Source organism: Odocoileus virginianus, chromosome 2, assembly GCF_023699985.2.
Source record: "Odocoileus virginianus isolate 20LAN1187 ecotype Illinois chromosome 2, Ovbor_1.2, whole genome shotgun sequence".
NCBI lineage: Eukaryota > Metazoa > Chordata > Mammalia > Artiodactyla > Cervidae > Odocoileus > Odocoileus virginianus.
In genome coordinates, this window is record NC_069675.1 from 89,579,692 (window position 1) to 89,599,414 (window position 19,723).

Consider the following 19,723-nt stretch of genomic DNA (forward strand, 5'->3'; position numbering starts at 1 on the left):
GTGTCATTGTAGGCTTAAATAGTTTGCAGATAAGAAAGAGTATAGGCTTAAAGTTAGCTCACTAGTGATGGAGGTTGAAAGGATAAGAATAGGATGGAGAGGGAGGTGGGAGGGGGGACCGGGATGGGGAATACATGTAAATCCATGGCTAATTCATTTCAATGTATGACAAAAACTACTGTAATGATGTAAAGTAATTAGCCTCCAACTAATAAAAATAAATGAAAAAAAAAAAAAAAAGAATAGTATCTAAGCATACAAACTTGTAATGAGTAGTAAATAAGCCAGAAATCTAATGCCCAGTATTTAGAATGTAGGCAGTAGTAATACTGTAGGCAGTAATACTGTATTCTGGCTATAATGTGATACTGCTATACTGGCAGTCATTTTACAATGTAGTGTAAATGTATCAAAGTGAAAGTGTTAGTCACTCAGTCCACTCTTTGCAACTCCATGGAGAGTAACATGCCCTACACTTTAAATTTACATGATGTTGCATGTCAAATTTATACAGTAAAAATTTTTTTTAATATAAAGTTATTTTAGATTCCACAACTGTAAAATATTTACGGCCCTGGGAACCTGATTACCTAAAAGGCTAGAAAAATTACCAGACCAAAAAAAATATATTACTAATTTTTCACTTGAAACAGGAGTGTCAGGCTCTTGGATGGTGTGCTGAATATAGTGCAGTCTCACTGAGGAGAATCAAGTCTGTTGTCTCAGCTGTGAGGACAGTATGTTGTTAAAACAGAAGGCCATGTTCCTGTGCTACAGTTCTTCACTGCATGAGCAAATAAAGTTTAACAAAGGGAAGCTATTAGAAATAGCTGGGTGTTTGGTGTATTTTGTGCGTTACTGATATTCGTTTAGTTTTAATTACTCATCATAGAAGAGGAAACAGTTTTTCTCCATTGGTAAAAAAGCAAGGGATATTTTCCCATAGCCCATTTGAATCCCTAGGCATTTGATAGTCTTGTTTCATATTGAGTAGAAGTCTATGTGTTTTTATGTAATTTGCCTCTGGGTAAATTCCAATCCAGGAACTTCCTCTTTTCCTTTTGAGAACCTGGCCCATGAGTTTTGTGCCAAAGGATCAATTAAAGCAGCAATTTTTGTACCCAGTATTTCTAACGGGAGCATTTTGCTTTTCTTTTGAGGTTAGATTGAGTGTTTTCCTATGGGAAATCCGTTTTGAAACACATATTCCTTCTTAACAATAGAAAGGTTATCACCTGCACTTCTTGCAGCAGGGATGGAGTATACATGAGGTGTATAGAGTGAAACGAGTCTCTTTTCTTTCTTCCTTTTTTTCCCTCTTAATATTTGCTCTTCCTTCCCTGAAGATGCAGGCACACATGTGTGTATGTATGTTCCTGCAGCATTTTAAAGCAGGTAAATTAGAAGACGACCTTGTTGTATTAGCCTAGACAAGTACATCCATCTGAACCTTCTGCTTCCTGGTGTTTCCACAGGAGTCTCCCCAGGACAGTGCTATCACTCGTGATATTAACCGGACATTCCCAGCCCACGACTACTTTAAGGACACAGGAGGAGATGGACAAGATTCCTTATATAAAATATGCAAGGTATTTCTTTTTTTTTTCTTTTTTTTTTTTTTATTAGTTGGTGGCTAATTACTTTACATCATTACAGTAGTTTTTGTTATACATTGAAATGAATTAGCCATGGATTTACATGTATTCCCCATCCCAGTCCCCCCTCCCACCTCCCTCTCCACCCGATCCCTCTGGGTCTTCCCAGTGCACCAGGCCCTAGCACTTGTCTCATGTACCCAACCTGGGCTGGTTATTTGTTTCACCCTAGATAATATACATGTTTCAATGCTGTTCTCTTGAAACATCCCACCCTCGCCTTCTCCCAGAGTCCACAAGTCTGTTCTATACATCTGAGTCTCTTTTTCTGTTTATGCAAGGTATTTCATACCCCAAAAAAGACTGTTTTAGGCAGTTATTCTGTTTCTTTGAAATTATGCAAAAGATAACTGCAAAATGTAATTTGTATTTTATGTCCAAGAATGCAAAAAAAGAGAATAGTTGTTGTAAAACCAGAAGTAACAACATAATTTTAGATTCATGGTGAACAGGAAATAATTTAAAATAAAATGGTAGGATTTCTTTTAATCAGGACTTTCAGTCAATAGTTCTCTGGCACCACATTTAGACTCATGAGTTGGTTTTATGTTACAAGCCTCTGAGTCCTACAGCATTGCAAACTCCTTTTTAGTATTCATATTGTAAGTGATGAATTTGACTTTCTTGGTCCTCAGAACTAGGCTTTGGTCTATTCCCTCTAAAACTAAGTAAGTACCTATTTAGCACTTACTATATAGGAAGTACAAGCAAGGCACAAGACATACCCTCAAGGAATTTGCATATTATGGTTGAGAAGGCAAAACCAACAGCCAGTTTTAGGACAGACTGGCAATAAAAGACAGTTTCTCCAATGATAAATTGAAAGTGTTAGCCACTCAGTCATGTCTGACTCTTTGCGACCCCATGGACTGTAGCCCACCAGGCTCCTCTGTCCATGGAATTCTCCAGGCAAGAATACTACATCAGGTAGCCATCCCCTTCTCCAGGGGATTTTCCTGGCCCAGGATTGAACCCGGGCCCCCTGCATCGCAGGAGGATTCTGTGCTGTCTGAGCCACAGGGAAGCCCCAGTGACAAACTAGATGCTTTAAACTGTGAGGGCGCTTGGGACCTCGCGACTGTCTCTTGGATTTAGTTTCAGTTTCCTCATAGAACTTACAGAGCTGTCATTTCTGTTGTGACCCTCTTCTCATCATCCTTTTTAACCCCTGCTCAGTTGTGCTTCCCATTTAAGGAAACACTTTAGCTATCCCTCACCTTCCTGCAAAATGTCACAGAAAGAAACCCTGTTCTCACTGACTCTGATCCCGTCCTCCTGACCCCCTATGCTGTGGTTTCTCTCTCATAATGATCTTAATTACAGCTTTATCTGCTCCTGATTTCTCCCCCTTCTGGTTAAGCTCTCACTTCTGTGACAACTTCATTGCTTCCCTCCCTCGTGACTTTTTCTCTCTGTCTTGCGAGTTCCTAAAACAGAGGCCTTCTTTCTCGGTGCTCAGCCACTGGTTACTGTAGCTCTCCACTGTCCACCTGGCTGACTCCTTCCATCCTACGGCCTCAGTTGTCACCACTGCATAAATGTTTCCAAATCTACATTAGCTCAAGGCCTGAATTTCCAGCTGCTTTTTGGTCTCCTTGTGGAAGTCTGTCAAGTATATCAGAAAAGGTATAATAATACAGTCCATTTAAAAACATACTTTGTTATGAAAATTTTCAAACATCCATAAAAGTTGAATAGTGTAAATGAGTTTGTATATATCCCTACCCAGATACAAAATTTATCAACATATTGCCACAGTTGCTTCATCTTCCCTTAAAAAAAATTTTCCTAAAATGCTTTAAAGCAAACTTCAAACATCACAGTCCTAAAGTCTTCACCATACATCAAAAAAATAAGATCATTAAACATAAAACAGTTCTCCTTTTACCCCTATGCCATTGTCTTGCTGAAGATACAGTCATTTTTTCAGTTATTTTTCTGTTCCTTCCTTTGGCCACATTCAGTTTGATGATTGTTGTCTCTTGTAGCAGTACTTCCCTCTCTATTCACTGCCCTGGTACAGGCCACTATCATATGTTGCTGACACTTACATAAAAGCTGCCTTGCATTAGTCTCCCTGCCTTTGGGTTTGAGCCTATTTATTCTTTTCTCTGTGTTGACCCTAGAGCAGGATCATTTATTTTAGTGGCCTCCATTAAACCCACAGAATGAAACCAAAATTTCTTAGTTTATTTCCTGGTCCTAAATCCATTAGCTTAGTATTAAAGGCATTCTGTAATATGTCCTGGCTTATTCCGTAAATATTTTATGCTTCAATCACATTGAACTTCTCACTGTACTCTGGTTGATTTGCTTGTCAGACTTCCCAACTGAACTGTGAAATTTTCAAGGGCAAGAATCATTTGTTACATATATGAGCATCTGTAGCACTTTGCACGGTGCATGCCATATTATAGTAGGTGCTGATTAAATGTTGATGAATTAATGAAATGCCTTTTCTTCCCCATATTTCCTTACAGCCCCCGTGAACCTTATATTCCAAACATTTCCCAAGTGTGTTACATACTTTCATGTCTGTATGCATTCCTTCAGGCTTTTCTGTGAGCCTGAAAAATGCTCCCCTCCATTCTATACCTATAGAAAATTCAGTACGTTTTTATCCCAGGACATAATTGATAAAGCCGTACTCTGAGTACTTTACTTGAGGGGACTGAGAATAATACATCAGCTCTATTATATAAATACTGTGATTATTCTCATCATACAAATAAGGAATGTAAGTAGTGGGCCTAAGAGTCAGACCAGGATATTAGCAGCTGTGGAGTTGCAGCACAACTGTTAACTGTGAAACCTTTATTCGTTCGTGACTAATCAAATGTTGTTTGATACCTTCATCTGTATTGTCAAACAGCTTTCCACAGAGCTGTGTTAGCATATGTTACTGCTAGTTTTTAACAGCCTTACTGAAACTGGTTTTAACACTTGTTAGTTTTTACTGATTTGATAGGTGGAAAGTTGTCTCATTAAATTATAAAAGATCATTTCTAAATCTCTCTGTACATCTTGTCTTTGGAAAAGATGGGTGTTTCTTGTTCTGTAGGCCCTCTCATCAGATGAGCTTTGACAGAGTGGGGGATATAATGAGATTATATTGAATTTCACCTGAATTTATGAGAGCATGTTTACACATACAAACATTGACAGTGTTTGGTGAGTGCCTGGTATGTGTTGATGTGCTGCTAGGTTGAATAGGGCACCACCCCTGCCCTTATGAAATTAATAGTCTAGTAAAGAGGAGGAACCTCTAAAATGCAGTGTGTTAAGTGCTGTAGTAAGCATACATTTGTAGTAAGTACCAAAGACCTACCAAGGAGAGAAAGAATCCTGGGGGAATGGGATATGTTTGGAACCTTAAGGAAGAGCACATTTCCAGGCAGAGAAGGAAAAGCGTGAGCAAAGACAGACTCCCGGCTCCCAAGGCAAGAGGCCTAGGTTCGATCCCTGCCTGTTCAGAGAACTAGATCCCCCATACAACAACTCATAGACCTCACATGCTGCGACTAAGACCCAGTGCAGCCAAATAAATAAAGTTTTGTGTTTTGTTTCGTTTTATTTTAAGACTGGCTGCATTCATTTACACCTCCTGTGGTTTTTCCCCCCAGGCTTATTCTGTGTATGATGAAGAGATTGGCTATTGCCAAGGCCAGTCATTTCTCGCTGCTGTTCTGCTTCTCCATGTAAGTAATCAGGTCTCTCATATCCTGCCTCAGACTTGATCATGGCTTTGTATTGCCTTTGGGCAGACTCTAGTGCATGAGTGTTAACTCGTATATCTGGAAACCTTTTCCTTAATATAATGGCATCATGGGAGAGAAACATGGTAAAAATAAAAGCAGTGTTGAAAATTGGTACAAGGGTAGAGCTTTTTTTATTACTAGGATAATTGGATAGATTTTAGTCTTGGTTAAACCCTTTGGGGACGTTTTATCTTCTCTAGCCGCTGTCATCAGTCTTTGTTTTGAGATTTATGTATTGGGCTAGGAGGGAGAAGTTGGCTTGCTTCAGTGCCATTTTATTCATTCATTCAGCAAAGACCTTTATCCTCCCTCTTAGTGTTTCTTTAAATCCACAACCAAATTGAAAAATTGTTAAGGTGAACACCTGTATACACTTGACTTATCAATTCAGTATTCTTCCACACTGCCTTCTCTGTATCTCTTTTCCTTCCTTTTTCACACACACAAAACACAGATGTTTTATATTTTTATGGAAAAATTTGTTTGAATTACTTTTGGATAATATAAGTAGCAAATATCAAAATACTCCACTCCTAAATACTTACGTCTGTATCTCCTGAGGACCTAACCAGAATATCACAGGCAAATCTAACAAATTCAGTAATATTTTACCCACAGTTCATATTCAATTTTGCCTGTTTACTCAGTGAAGTTCATATAGCTCTTTTTTTCCTAACCCAGATCAGTAAAGATTCAAACATCGCATTTGATTGTCATTGCTTTTTATTTTTTTAATCTAAACTGTCCTCTTTGCCTTTTTGTGTGTCCAATGCCATTGACAATTTGGAAAATTCAAGCAAATCGCCTTGTAAAACATCCCAAATTCTTGATTTGTCTGATCATTTCCTCATGATTCAAGTTAAAATGCTTGGCAAAAATACCACACAGATGATGGTAGGAGAGTTCTTGAGCACTTGTTATGGTCTGAACTGTGCTAGATAGAGATCTGGAGTGAATGAAGTAAATATGACCCCAGCCCTTGTGGATGCAGAGCTAGTGAGGCTGCCTAGTTATAGGCAAAAAAGCAGTGAAAGTATGTCATTGTTAATTTCAGTGGCTCTATGAAGGTACAGTGAAAAGTGTGATACAGGATAATAACAAGGAAGCCTCATTTACAGACTTCTCTGGCAGGGTAACCTTTAACATGAACCCTGAAAAAGGAGAAGGGACATCCATTCTCTTTTGTACTTTTCTGTATCATTTAACTTTCTTTAAACGTTACAAAAATAATACAACTATTTTGAGAACTAGAGTGGAGAACTAGAGCTAGAACTAGAGCTTTCCCGGCAAAGAGAATAGTATAGTATATGGAAGCCCTGAAATGGGGGAAACTTGGCATCTAGAAGGAACTGAAAGAAGGGCAGTATGACCGGAGCATCAGGAGCCATGGGGAGTGGGGAGTGAGCTAGAGAGGTCAAGACCAGCTTGAAGGAGGGCCATGGAGGCCAGGCCACACAGTCTAGATTTTGTTTCTCTAAGGAGAGGAAGTTGTTGAAGATGTTTAATCCATTTTGTGTAGGTTGTAATAAAAGTGTAACAAAGCCACTTTACATCTTCTTGCTATGAACCTAGCTAATTGGTATTGGTAGGCATGCAAAAATGTGAGAAAGCTATGACATTGATAAAGAAGAGGTCAAGTTTTTTTTCCCCAGTCTTATTTACCTGTAATTGACAAATTAAAATTGTGTATACAAGGTGTAAAATGTGATTATTTGATATACTGTGCATTGTGAAATGATTCTCACATTCAAACTGATTAACACTTCATCATGAGGTCAAGTTTTAAATTTTTGTTTTGTTGTTTTCATCATACTTTAATATCTCAGAGTCTCACCAAGTCTATATGGTTTGTTTTTGTTCTCAACTTTAGTGCAAGGACATTTATCCCCATTTAAGTATCACAACACTTTTAAAAGGAGTTTCCCGATCAAATCCCCAGTGTCTTGGTTTGAACTCTGTGCTGCTTGCCATTGTGTTTAAAATGAGTGCTTGATTCAGAGCAGGGGCAGATGTGCTGCGTAACATCAGAAATGCCACTCTAGGCAGGCCACGTCTCCCTCAGCGAGTGAAGAGTGAAGTTGTCTTGATGATAAAGACCTCAAAGGTCTGGTCCTTTGCCCCCGAGGCCCTTACCTTTCCAACAGTGATTTGCTGTCCTCTTCTCATTTCATTACTTAGTCTGATTTGCCCTTTAGCTCTGCTTTATTCCCAGTTTCTTTGCTCAGCCCACCGTCGTCATCGTGTTCAACAGAAACCCATTCACCTTCCTGACATTTGAAAAGCTTGCTATGGTCACATCATGCCTTAAATATTTCCAGTGTTCTTTTTATATTTTGAAAACTAGCCATTTCGCCAGGTTCTCAAGAAGACATTTTTCTGTAAAGTTACGGAAGATATATAAGTGAGTAGCATCTGTAAATAGAAGTGAAGTGTGGGAGGCTTTTGCAGTATTTTAAGTGTTACTGTAATACCTGAAGCATTACTCCAAACATTAGAATACTTAAGGTTCTTCTGTAACTAGCCTTGTTTTTAGCAACAATGAGGAAGAAGAACATTTTTACTGAAATGAATTAACAGTTAAGGAGATAAAATGATTTAACAAAGGTCTTGTGATTTGGGTACAGTGAAACATATACTTAAGTGTAGTAGGCCTGTTCTTATTCAGTTCGAATCCTGTCCTCCCTCTAAAGTCTATTCCTAGCTCCCTCTGAAATACTCAGTCTTTTTTCTTGTCTTCCCACTGATCTTTCTCACTAATTCATTTTAGTTATTGTATGAGATTTAGTTATTTAGTTATTGTATGAGAGGCTCCTCAAGGGCAGGAACAGTGTCTGACATAGAATAGGCATTATTAAATATTTCCTGGTTGAAGGAATGAATGTTATAAAACACAACACAACTGAGATCTGAGATATTACATACCACTGAATTTTACATACTGAGAAAACTTCTTTATGTGTTTTTGATCCTCCCACCCCTTCCCTCTTTCCCTGTTACAGATGCCTGAGGAACAAGCATTCAGTGTTCTGGTCAAGATCATGTTTGACTATGGTCTCAGGGAACTTTTCAAGCAAAACTTTGAAGATTTGCATTGCAAATTTTACCAGTTGGAGCGCCTCATGCAGGTAAAAAGAGAATCCAGCTCGCATTTGCCAATAAGGGTACAGGACTGGGAAGAACAGGATTGAAGAAATGGTGCCAAGGAACAGTGGTGATTCCTTAGCCATCCAGAATCAAGAACAGGTTTAATGTTTTTCGTTTCTCTCTATGTAATAATGATGCCAAGATTAATAAGGTGTTAAACCTGATGGGTGTGAGCCAGGTTTTCAGTCTCAAAAATACCCAGAAGATCAGATGGGTGTAGGAGCCTTTATTTTAACACAGCAAACTCAGTCAAGAAATACTTACCAAGGCTCTGAAGCTGACTGGTTGGGAATCTCCTAACAAAAGTGAAACAAACTTTCCCAAACATTTCATAACTTAGAAAGAAAAACTGTCCTTTCAGATATTTGTCACCATGTGGGGATTCCTCTTCAGAGCAGAGCTACTTTGTGAACTGAAAACGAGAGCCTAGGGCCAGTTTCATACCAGATGATAAGTGTTCTTCTGAGCGCTTTTTCAGTTTTTAGGAAAACACAAATATATGACATTTTTTACCTATTTTTGGCAGATTTATGAGCCTCCTGAATGAGAGTTAAACAGCTGCATATGTGCCTAAAGCTAATCAGTTTGCTATTTCAGGAATACATTCCTGACCTGTACAACCACTTCCTGGATATAAGCCTTGAAGCACACATGTATGCCTCCCAGTGGTTTCTTACGCTCTTCACTGCAAAATTCCCTCTCTACATGGTCTTCCATATCATCGACCTGCTTTTATGTGAGGTATGTGTCAGAGGCCACAGCACTTAGGCTTTTGTTTATAGTGTCCTTCCTGTGTCACAGGCAGCAACCGCCTTGCTCAGAGTGCAGCTTTGTTCCGCATGGCTGATGAGTGCTCCAAACACTGTCTCTGTATTTAAGCTAGGAAGTTTAGGGGTTCAGAGGAGGTGCACCCCCTCTTTTAAAAGACACTTCCTGGAATTTCCACCTGCATTTCCACTTATCCTCTTGTTGGCCAGAACTTAGGTACATGACCATATCCCTAGCTGCTAAGGAGAGTTTTTTTTTTTAAGCTGCCTGGAAATTTTCTTAAACTTGGGAGTCTATTACTAAAAGAAAATAGATATTATAGTAAATAACAATCTTTGCCACAGCTTAGTTTTAGGTTTTGGAGGGTGTGCCTAAGAAGAAAAAGCTAATCTCAAAAATAATACATGTTTGTTATAGAAAGTATAAGCAAAATGATGTGAAAATACTTCTAATCCCATTCTAAAGGAAAACCACTTTTATCATTTTGATGTATATTCTTTCAGTCTTTTTTTGTGTGTTTTCATATATGTGTATGTGTAAGTTCTGTGTGGAACAGTTTTTTTCATATGGTATATTATGTATGTTATGACTTTATATGCATATAAAATATTATGCTATATGCTATTCAGTAGCCTATTTTTATCTCATACTTGAATATCTATAGACACATACATCTGTACCATCCTTCTTTTTGTTTAATTATCCCATATTTAAAGAATACAAAAATCCATTAAAGCATCTGTATCTTGTGTCTAGCTTGAAACATAAGAAACAGCATTCCAGAAATATACCATTATTCTTACTTATTGTCAGATATTCCATTCTTTGGATAGATCATAATTTATGTAACCAATTCCTAATCGCAAACCTTTATCTAGTTTTTCACTATTATAAACAACTATTAAGTAATTACTGTGGGTCTGGTGACAGGCTAAGTAACTTAAATTTTCTCAGCTAATTAGCTCAGAAAACCATTGGGAGAATATTAGTTATAGAAATTGAGGCCCAGAAACTTTGAAAGTCTAACTTGGTCAGCAGATGTTGGTGCCTCCCCTCAGCTTCCTTTGCCCCACCACTCCTAGAATGATTAGATGAAGAAAGGCAGGTTGGAGGGAACCCTGAGGAGAGTCATTTCTGGGACTCAGGGACAGGGCGATTGTTGTCCTTCCAGTGGGCCGTGGAAGAGACACCAGGCGTCATTTCATGAGGGATCACAATTTTATGACTTTAATCTTTTAGCTTGAAAGCAAAGTATACTTTGGAAAGCATTCTTGAACTGTGAAAATAGCTGTAGAAAAGCCCTTCTCTCAGAAGAGTGGGAAACCAGGTCTGCCTTAAGTGGTTTTTCAGTGGTGGCCCTGTAATTTTTATTTTCCAAAATATTTTCAAGATACTCCATTTCTTTATTCAAATTTTTACAATTTCTCTAAAATTATGGGATATTCTGAAGACAAATAGCTTAATAGTACAGTTCTAAATACTGAAAATGTTTTCTGTGTTTCCTCTTTTAGGGAATAAGTGTTATATTTAACGTCGCCCTTGGGTTATTAAAGGTACAGTGCACACTTGTTTGTAAGCTGGGTTGTCTGGCATTTTTGGTCTCATTCTAAGCAGCCGCTGTGCTCTAGCATCATCCCTGACAGTGGACAGATGCAAGTAGCTCTGGCAAAGGCTACAAAGTTATCTTCTGGGGATTATAAAGGTGCTGGGATTATGAAATGCTTCTTGAGCATCTTTATAGCAAAAAAGCTTTTTTTCTGTATATGGTTGTGTTTTCTTCTTTCTTCAAGACTTCCAAAGATGACTTGCTACTGACAGACTTTGAAGGTGCCCTGAAATTCTTCAGGGTTCAGCTTCCTAAGAGATACCGCTCAGAAGAAAATGCGAAAAAACTAATGGAACTGGCTTGCAACATGAAGGTAAAATCATTTTTGCATTAATGTAGATTCTTTTGTTAGTGTCTCACTCTTCCTGATAAAACTGTCAACATTTATAATACATTAATAATAATGTTTTCCTTTGTATTGTATAATTTTCTAAATCGTTTCATATATATTACAACCTATGAATTAAATCTCATTGCTTTCCCCATTTTGAACTCTAGGAAAAGGACTATTATTCTGATTTTGAAGACAAACCAAAACACAAAGCCCCCTAATTTTGTATAGCTAGTTAGTGGCAGAACTCAGGTTTCATGATTTTTATTGCGTCGTCCTTTAACTTTCAGTTTTTGTTGTTGTGGTCATAAATTCCCTAAAGTGAAAATAATAATAACATGAAGGAAACCCATTCACTGTTTATCACTTCCAGTGGAGCATTTATGATTTGTATTATTTTAAGACTTGAAAAAAAGAATCTCCTTGTGTTCATGTTATGAAAGTTTTGCTTTTATTTGTTTTTTTTTTTTTTTTTAAAGTTTTGCTTTTAAAAAAGAAAAATAATTGTGGGAGTTTAGTTTGGAATGTGCAGGGTGGAGGCAAATGGGAGACAGAATAAATAGCTGTATTGAGATGCTTATAGGGTGCATAGAAGGCTGACTGTCACGTGTATTTGGTGTGACTCCAGAGGGTAGAGCTGTGCCCTCTGAGTCAGGAGAGAAGCTTCACTGTCTGCTGCATAGAGCACAGACCTATTTAAGGCACCGCTTCCTCATCTCTAAGGTATCACTGGACTTCTGGTTCTGGTTATATGTCACACTGAGCTAGTTCAGGCTACCCTTCTTTAAACATTCGGAGATGCCAAATAAAGTATGATCCAAGAAGTGTTTAAATACCTGGATGAACTTGAAAGAAAAAGAAATGTCCAGGTGCCTGAAACAAAGTAGCTCACAGCTCGTGTATGTGATAATAAAAGAGCATCCCAAGGGGATATGGGACCAAACTATGTGTTAGGATTTTAATGCTCATGAAGTTATGACATGATTTGGGGCCTTCCGGGGGCAGCTGAAACTGAGTCTCTGCATAAAGCTAGGATTTTGGAATGGTCTGTTTGTAAAAGCAAGATCGTGAAAACTACCTGTTAGGCTGAGAAATGGTAGGAATCCTGATGTGAAGTGAATGGGGGATTTGAACAACAAAAAAAGGAAATAGAACTTCCAGAAATCAGTCATTAAAGTTATCATTAAATTTAAATGCTACATACATATATCATGGGTAACATTTAATGGTATTTTATCATGTGCCAGATATTGTGATTAAGTGTTTTTACATGTGAGGATTAACTGCAGTGTGTGTACAGTGTTTACCTTAGTGCCAGCTAATGAGTAAGGGTTTAAGAAACAATGGCTACTACTCTGATTATTCCCTTCTTGGATTTTCAAGCAGACAAACTCTTTTCGGTAACACTGATGATGGCTTTGTGGAAAGGGCAGAGCCATGTGAGTTCTGAACTTCTTAGAGCTACTCTTTCTACCTGGTTTAGCCATACAGGAAGGTGCTGCCTCTTATTTGCTTATGATTTCTTCCCCTCCCCTCCAAAACCTGCTCCTTTCTCAGTGTCCCTGTGTCCTGTTTGTGGGACCTGGTTGCTCAGGCCTGAAAACATGATACCATCCCCTCCTACTCTCTTTCTCACACTTCACATCTTTGTCCTCCACATCCAAGCCCTGCCATCAGACTACATCCTGAATCTGATCACTTCTCAACCCCTTCATTACCCATGCCCTAGTCTAATCATCTCTTCCCTTCTCTTCTGGAATTTTCCAGTACTTTCCTTGGTCCTCCTGCTTCCACAGTGGTTTCCTCCCAGACTCTTCTTGATCTCATCTCTCACGTGCTTAAAACTCTACTGACTTCTTATCTCAGAATAAAACTCAAGAGTTCTTAGTGTTGGTCTGCAAGACCTGGCACCATCTCCCTTCCAACAGGCTAATTTCAGCTGCTGCTGCTTTTCCCCTTATGCTTTCCACCTCAGACACCCCAGCCTCCTTACTGTTCGCAAACGTGCCAGGCTTGTCCCCTCCTCAGACCGTCGTACTGGCTGGTCTCTGCCTGTAATGTTCTCCTTGATGCCCACATGGCTTTACCTGGAGCTCTTAAGTCTCAGGCTCCGTGAACGTGTCGCCAGAGAGGCCTTCTCCAATTGCAGTATCTACAGTAGCACTTCCCCAGCTCTTTCCACCCTGTCTCCTTATCCTTTTGTATTTTCCACATTTCACGTATTTCTACTTAACATTATTTGTTTGATTATTGTCTGTATTCCCCTCTACCCATGCTGGAATTAAGCCTCTGACAGAGGGCACTTTCTCTCTTTTGTTTATTGCTGAATCCCCAGTACAAGAACAGGATCTGACGTATAATTATTGGTTGGACAAGTGAGTAAGTGACTTTTCTGTTGAGTTTCTGCCAAGTGTTTTACAAAGAAGCGTTAATATGGATTTGGGCAAGGCTTAAAAATAGATCTAGCCGAAGGTTTACCTTTTGTGTTTTCATTAGCTTGAAACACTTCAATAATATATGGATTCTTTATTTCCCAAGTCCAGATCGGAGGTGTCTGATGTCTTTTTTTCCTTGCCTACGCTTCCAAGGAGTTAAAGTTGACAAGCCCGCACAGCTCACATTATTATTTGCTTAGATACAAAATTCCTTTTGGTCCTGGAAAGCTCTCTGCATGGTTAGGGTACACTTTGGATGATTTTCCCTACTTGCATATGGCTTCAGGTGAGAAGAATAGTAATTTTTCTTGAAATTGACTCAGCCTGGAAAACCTGCAGATTCACCAGGATGTGAGAGAATGAGCTTTTTCTGCTAAAAGATGGGGTATGGTATGTACAGTTGAGTTCTTGATGATTATTGGTTTTACTCTGAAAACTATACTTAAAACCAAATAATATTAGAGGAGCTACAGGCAATAGCCAGTTATTGGCAAAAGACTTCAGTCACGGTGATAATTTGTATACTTAGAAATAAAAGTCATTGGCAAGTTCAGTGATGAGGCCTGCATTGTGTGGACTGTGTGAAGGGGAGGGCTTCAAGCGGGGGTTACAGTGAATGCATAGGATCTTTGGGCAGTTTAGAGACCCTCTGGACATAAGAAAGGGGATTCCTACCATGTAAATGGTTTGGAAACTAGCTTTTCGGTTTCTTGGTATAGAATTTAAAAAGGAAATATTGGCTCTGTAACTCATTCAATCCCATTCCATTATTTTTTAATTTAAAAGCAAAGTTGTGACTCCCTTTTCTCCCTTTTCTTAATCCTTCCTGATTAAGGTGGGAATTGGGAATGCTTTACCTCCTAGCCAGTCCAGGAGACTCTTGTTGCCTTTGTGTTTTAGCAGTTGCAATGTTGTAATTTCCAGTATTTTTATAGATTCTATAAGAATCTCATTGGTTCCTCACAGTACCCTGTGAGGTATGAAGGGCAAGTCAAGCGTGGAAACTGAGGCTTAATAGAAGCCAAGTGACTTACCCAGCTGATCCTGACTGGGCAGTGACAGAAGCCCCATTGGAACCAGGGTCTTCTCACAGCAAAAGCCTTCCTTTTGCCAAAGGCGACAGGAACGAAGTTTGGTGTGGCAGTATCGTAAATGACCACAAGGTGGGTCTGTTGCCCAAAACAGTCTGTATTCTCTGTGCTCTATGTCTTCCTTGTCTCTCTAAATTTTGCCCTGTCTCTGTCTTTACTTGCCTCTCTTTTTTTCTTTCTTTCCTGCCCTTTTCTTCTTTCTTCTTAGCTTATTATGAGACTGAATTTTTTAAAATTTCTTGAGGAGTTATAGATCCCCTGCTCTTAATCTAAAATTTAACCACATACATCAGCTCATTTAACTGTCTATTGAATTTCTCTCCCTCCATGGGTCATTGAGCTGAGACAGAAAAAATTGCTTCTACTTATGATACAAGATCTAAAAGCAATTTCAATTTACATTGTTCTAGAAGATCGTGAATGGTCCTAGGAGCCTGGCAAGTTTAGTGGGGGGAAATGGGGGGAAAAAAAAATTAGGCCTTTTAAGTTTTTGACTTCAGAAATATGTAAGAGCAACTGTTTTTTTGTGTGTCTATAATGGAATTTTTTAAAACAAGTCCAATAAGTGAGTCTTAAAAGAAGCAAGAACCATGCCAAAAGAGATGGCTCTGTGGGTTTCTTAGATCAAGAAGACAGACTTGACCCTTGTTCTGTAGAATCCTGCCTAATGTGAAATGGAATTTCTGAACCATTGCTTCATTGGAATTTGTTGTTTTAAGCATAAAGTGAATATGCTAGACTTCAAACTACCTGTGAGAAAAGATATTGTTGCAAGTAGTAATATCTCTCAATTAATGTAATCCTAACCATTCGCCGTTTGGAGAAACTAAAAACTCTGGCATTTAGGAATATTTGCATTCAGGGCGTGTTTTTAATCATGAGCTAAAAGCAATATTTAGTTTGAACTTCATTCTTTGCTCAAATCATTTGTGTAGTTAGTGTTTGTTTGGGTTTTAAGATCTGTGTTTGTAGCGACTTTATCAATCTTTTTTCTTGATATGTTCACAGAAGCCTTGCATAGTGTCTACACATTGTGAATTAATCCTTAGAGTCCCCATGTGAGGTCATTTTATAGATGTGTATACTGCAGCTTAGAAAACTGAAGAAAACTCCCAGCCAGCACAAAGTTAGTAAGGCATCGAGTTGAGATTAGATCCCAGGAATTTCAGACTCTGAAGTCAATACTTACCATCACTGTGCTTTACTGTGCCTGAGGGAGTGAATGAATGAGTGAGGAGCCACTTCTGTTGGTCCATTTTTGGCGATACTTGTCATATCATGATAGATAATTCAGTCTCTGTGTCAGTGTCGAAACATACCTTTTGTACACGGTCGCTGAGTGCCATTTTCCGTGTAACTCAACCAGGCTAGTTTTATGTCTTTGCTTGTTCTACCTTTTAGAATTGGATTTCATGAGGAAGCTTCGGAGTGGCTTTTCTCTTTCTCTGCAGTGAACCCTGAAGTTTGCTGGTTGTTGAAAGGGTAGCAGTGGTTACTACCTTCTTATTTAAATAAGTTCCTCTCCTTTAGTCCTTATCTATGTTTGAGTCCTCTGCTAATAACTTGCTGATTGCACGTTAGAAAAATACTCTGATGGTAGAACAAGGATGCCTAATCCTATATAATAATTTTTGAGGGAGTTTGAGTCTGAACTCTTTGAACAAATTAAATAAAAAGGCTCAGAAATTAAATAGAGTGTTGATTTGTTTCAAGTGGTTTTAAATGCAGGCATTAGAGTCCCACCGACCTTGGCTGTCATCCTGGTTCTGCCTCTGCTTTGTGACCTTAGGTCGGTTAGCTCCAAAGAAAGAGAAAGAAATGAGGTGATGCCTTTAACATCACAGCTGCTCTTTGACACACCAGTGCTTTTCTGGCCCACCTGGTTTTGATCTCCTCTGCCCAGATACCTGCTTTCCTTAAGTCAGTTCTTGTCAACGAACATTTGTAGATTGTCTTCTATGCCAAGAATACACTGAGCTCAGCTGCAGAGAGGAATAAGAAACAAGAACCACCCCAGATTTGCTTTCTTGTGCTGGCACTGGGACTAAACAGACTGGGTCTTTTACTTCAGACAAGTCACTTTACCTGTCTAGGGCTCTGTTCCCCAGTGCGTGCCGTGGGGGGTCCTTACTGCACCCTACAGCGGTAAGGGTGATGATCCCTGCTGTACCCATCTCAGAAAGTTGTTTGGAGGATTAAAGAAAAGAGTAGGCATAGAGGTTAGCTTGAAAGTCTTATGTAAATCTCAGGTTCTTTTATTCACTAACTGAAAAGGGAAGATGGACTTGTGTCAGATTTCTTTGTTTAGCAGTGAGGACTCTGGGGTCAGGATCTCCTTCATGTACCAAACTCTTCCTGTGTACCCACTCACCCACACTACATAACTTCAGCCCTGCCATGTGGAGCTAACATCCAGCCTCTCACCTGCACTGTATTTTCTGTGAGTCCTGCCCAGCAGGGATGTTGACCTTTGCAAGGGTCTCTAAGCCAAACTTTAAAATCAGCTCCTGTTTCCTACTCTTCTGTGTTAAATGGACTTCGTTTGAATAGCTTATTGTTTGCAGCACATGTTCAGAAGATGGCTGTCTCAGATTCAGGGCAGGAATGCAAATGATAAGAAGTCATAGCAACTTTTTATCTAAAAGACCTCACTGTGTGCCAGGTACTCTTCTCAGCTCTTTGTGTGTGTTATATCATTTGATCCTCACAACAGCACTCCTCGTAAGGACAGTTGAGGTTTTCACAGATGAGGAATCTGAGGCTGAAGTAAGACAGCTTGCCCTCAGTAACACAGTTAGTCATTGGTGGAGTCGGGACTCAAGCCTTGCTCGGTGCATGCTCTAGGTAGCCAATAGTTCTATCTCACTCCCACCCAGGCCAGCAGCTATTCTCATTCTTTCTCCTTCAGTACGGGCCAGGACATCCCTGTCTATTCCAGGAGCTGGTCAAGGGCCAGCTTTCCCAGGGCAAGTAGCATGTGTTTTAAGAGAAAACCTTATCCAGTTCCTATGACAGATTAATGACGAGTGACCAAGGAAAAGGTGTTTCAGGCTGATTTTTTTTTTTTTTTCTACTTCTACCAAAATATCCAACTGGCATGTTCCAAGTGTCCACCTTGTCTCTAATTCAGGGTTTCTTAACCTGGGACTATGGATGGGCCTCAGGGAGCCCATGAGCCCTCTGAAATGGTATGTAGAATGTTTTATTGCTGGGAGCGAGATGGGGGTGGAGTTAGCATCTGTGCTTTTTAGTGGGAACCTTGGCTCCCAGGGGATATTCAAAGTGATACTGTCTCAAACAGTGTTAAGAATCTTGTACTAATTGAGATGAGGTATACAGTTGGTTTTACCTAAATTTCAGACTAAGCCTTAGCCCAGGAAATGATTAGAATTTTTTCCTCCTTGAAAGTACATTTAAACAGATTTCAAATGTAACCACCTTGGAGGGCAAATGTGTGAAACTGTGGCTTCCACAGCCTTCTGATGGGAGTCAGCCAGCAGTGGGTGTGATTGGAGCTCAGAGGCTTATTCCATCACTTCTGTTTTTCTTGAATTCACTTACAATTGCAGTGGTAGAAGTAAGAGACAGACAAAATGAACCTTGGTCTTTTAAGGGCGGGGGCTATGTCTCTTCATTAAGTATTTTCATGCTTCCTGTGTGCCAGGCATTAGGAGTTTCACAGTGCACAAAGAGTTCCTGCCCTTGTGGAGTTTGCATATCCTGATCTGTGTACATTTTTGTATCATTAATGCCTAGCAAAGAACACTGCACATAGTGGGACTCAACTACTGAATAAATAAATGCCCCTTCTTGCATCCTTATTAGATTAAAAAAAAGGAAGGCCTTTGGCCTTGATTTGTTCAGCAGCTGACTGTTAAGTTCTGATTATGTTCCAGGCATTGAGCTGGGCACTAGAGATATGCTAGTAAGCAGAACAGATGTGGCCTCTTTCCTAGTGGGAAGACAGACAGTCAAGTAAGCACATAAATAAATAATCATGGACTTGGACAGGTACCATGGAGGATTTGGCTTTAAGCTATAAAAATATGTAATGAAAGACAGCCTGATGGGGGACGAGGGTGTCAGGAAGGGTTCACTAAAGAAGAGATCTAGAGCTCTGATCTCAAAGGTGAACAGGAGTGATCCAGACACAGGGCTGCACAGGCCGAGGGACCAGGCTTGAAGCGTCCGTTGGCTTTGGTTGCCATTTCCATTTAGAAGACAGGTTGATGCTAAGGGCTGGGCTGAGGGGCCCTCTCGCATTCATTTTGCAAGCATTCCTGGGCACTCTGTCTGTGCCTGGGCAGGGACAGCAGCGAGTGAGCCCAAGCTCTGACCTGGAGAAGGCGCTGATGATGGGGTACGCAGGCTGAGAGGCACTGGTCTCTCCTGGGTGCAGCCTCATAAGGACACTTCAGTTGCTGCTTTTCCTACTGACACTTCTCCTTCCTCACTTAGTTATCAGGCATCAGTCTTTCTCAATGGGTCTCTGTCTCAGAGGCAGCTTGAGCCAGTTGACTATACAGCCACCCACTCTGGAAGTCAGGGTCAGCTATGAACCCACTGTGAGTAGTGTTGTGTTTATTTTTTTGTTTGTGATGGGGTTGGGGTTAAGGCATTTAAGGGAAAGAGGGAGGAAGAGAGAGACCGAGAAATGAGGCTAAAAATTAGGAAAGCAGTAAGAGCTCCAGAGCAGCACAGTCCATGGAGAGAATGCCAGAGCTCTGTCTCAGAGGAGCCCAACTTAGGAGCATTGTTTTTAAACAGCAGTCACATTGTTAACTCAGTTGTAAATGTAATTTGTCCTCAGTGCAGAAAATGTGGAAAACCTAGTAAGCACACAGAGAAATGCCCATGTCCTGTCACAGAAACGTAAGAGCCAGGTGAGATAGTGCGTGTATAGGGTCTGGCACTCATTACACACCAGCTTCTGTT

General features: G+C 39.8%; 1 protein-coding gene across 5 annotated transcripts in view; it reads left to right on the forward strand.

Annotated features, from left to right (window-relative positions):
- Positions 1 to 19,723, forward strand: part of RABGAP1 (RAB GTPase activating protein 1) — a 159,881-nt gene that overhangs the window by 119,642 nt on the left and 20,516 nt on the right. For all 5 annotated transcript variants that reach the window (XM_020872118.2, XM_020872120.2, XM_020872119.2 and 2 more), the window contains 6 exons: positions 1,476 to 1,589; positions 5,279 to 5,353; positions 8,413 to 8,538; positions 9,155 to 9,298; positions 10,837 to 10,878; positions 11,116 to 11,244. In XM_020872118.2, coding sequence (XP_020727777.1) covers positions 1,476 to 1,589; positions 5,279 to 5,353; positions 8,413 to 8,538; positions 9,155 to 9,298; positions 10,837 to 10,878; positions 11,116 to 11,244 — 630 coding nt within the window. The remainder of the gene's footprint in view (positions 1 to 1,475; positions 1,590 to 5,278; positions 5,354 to 8,412; positions 8,539 to 9,154; positions 9,299 to 10,836; positions 10,879 to 11,115; positions 11,245 to 19,723) is intronic.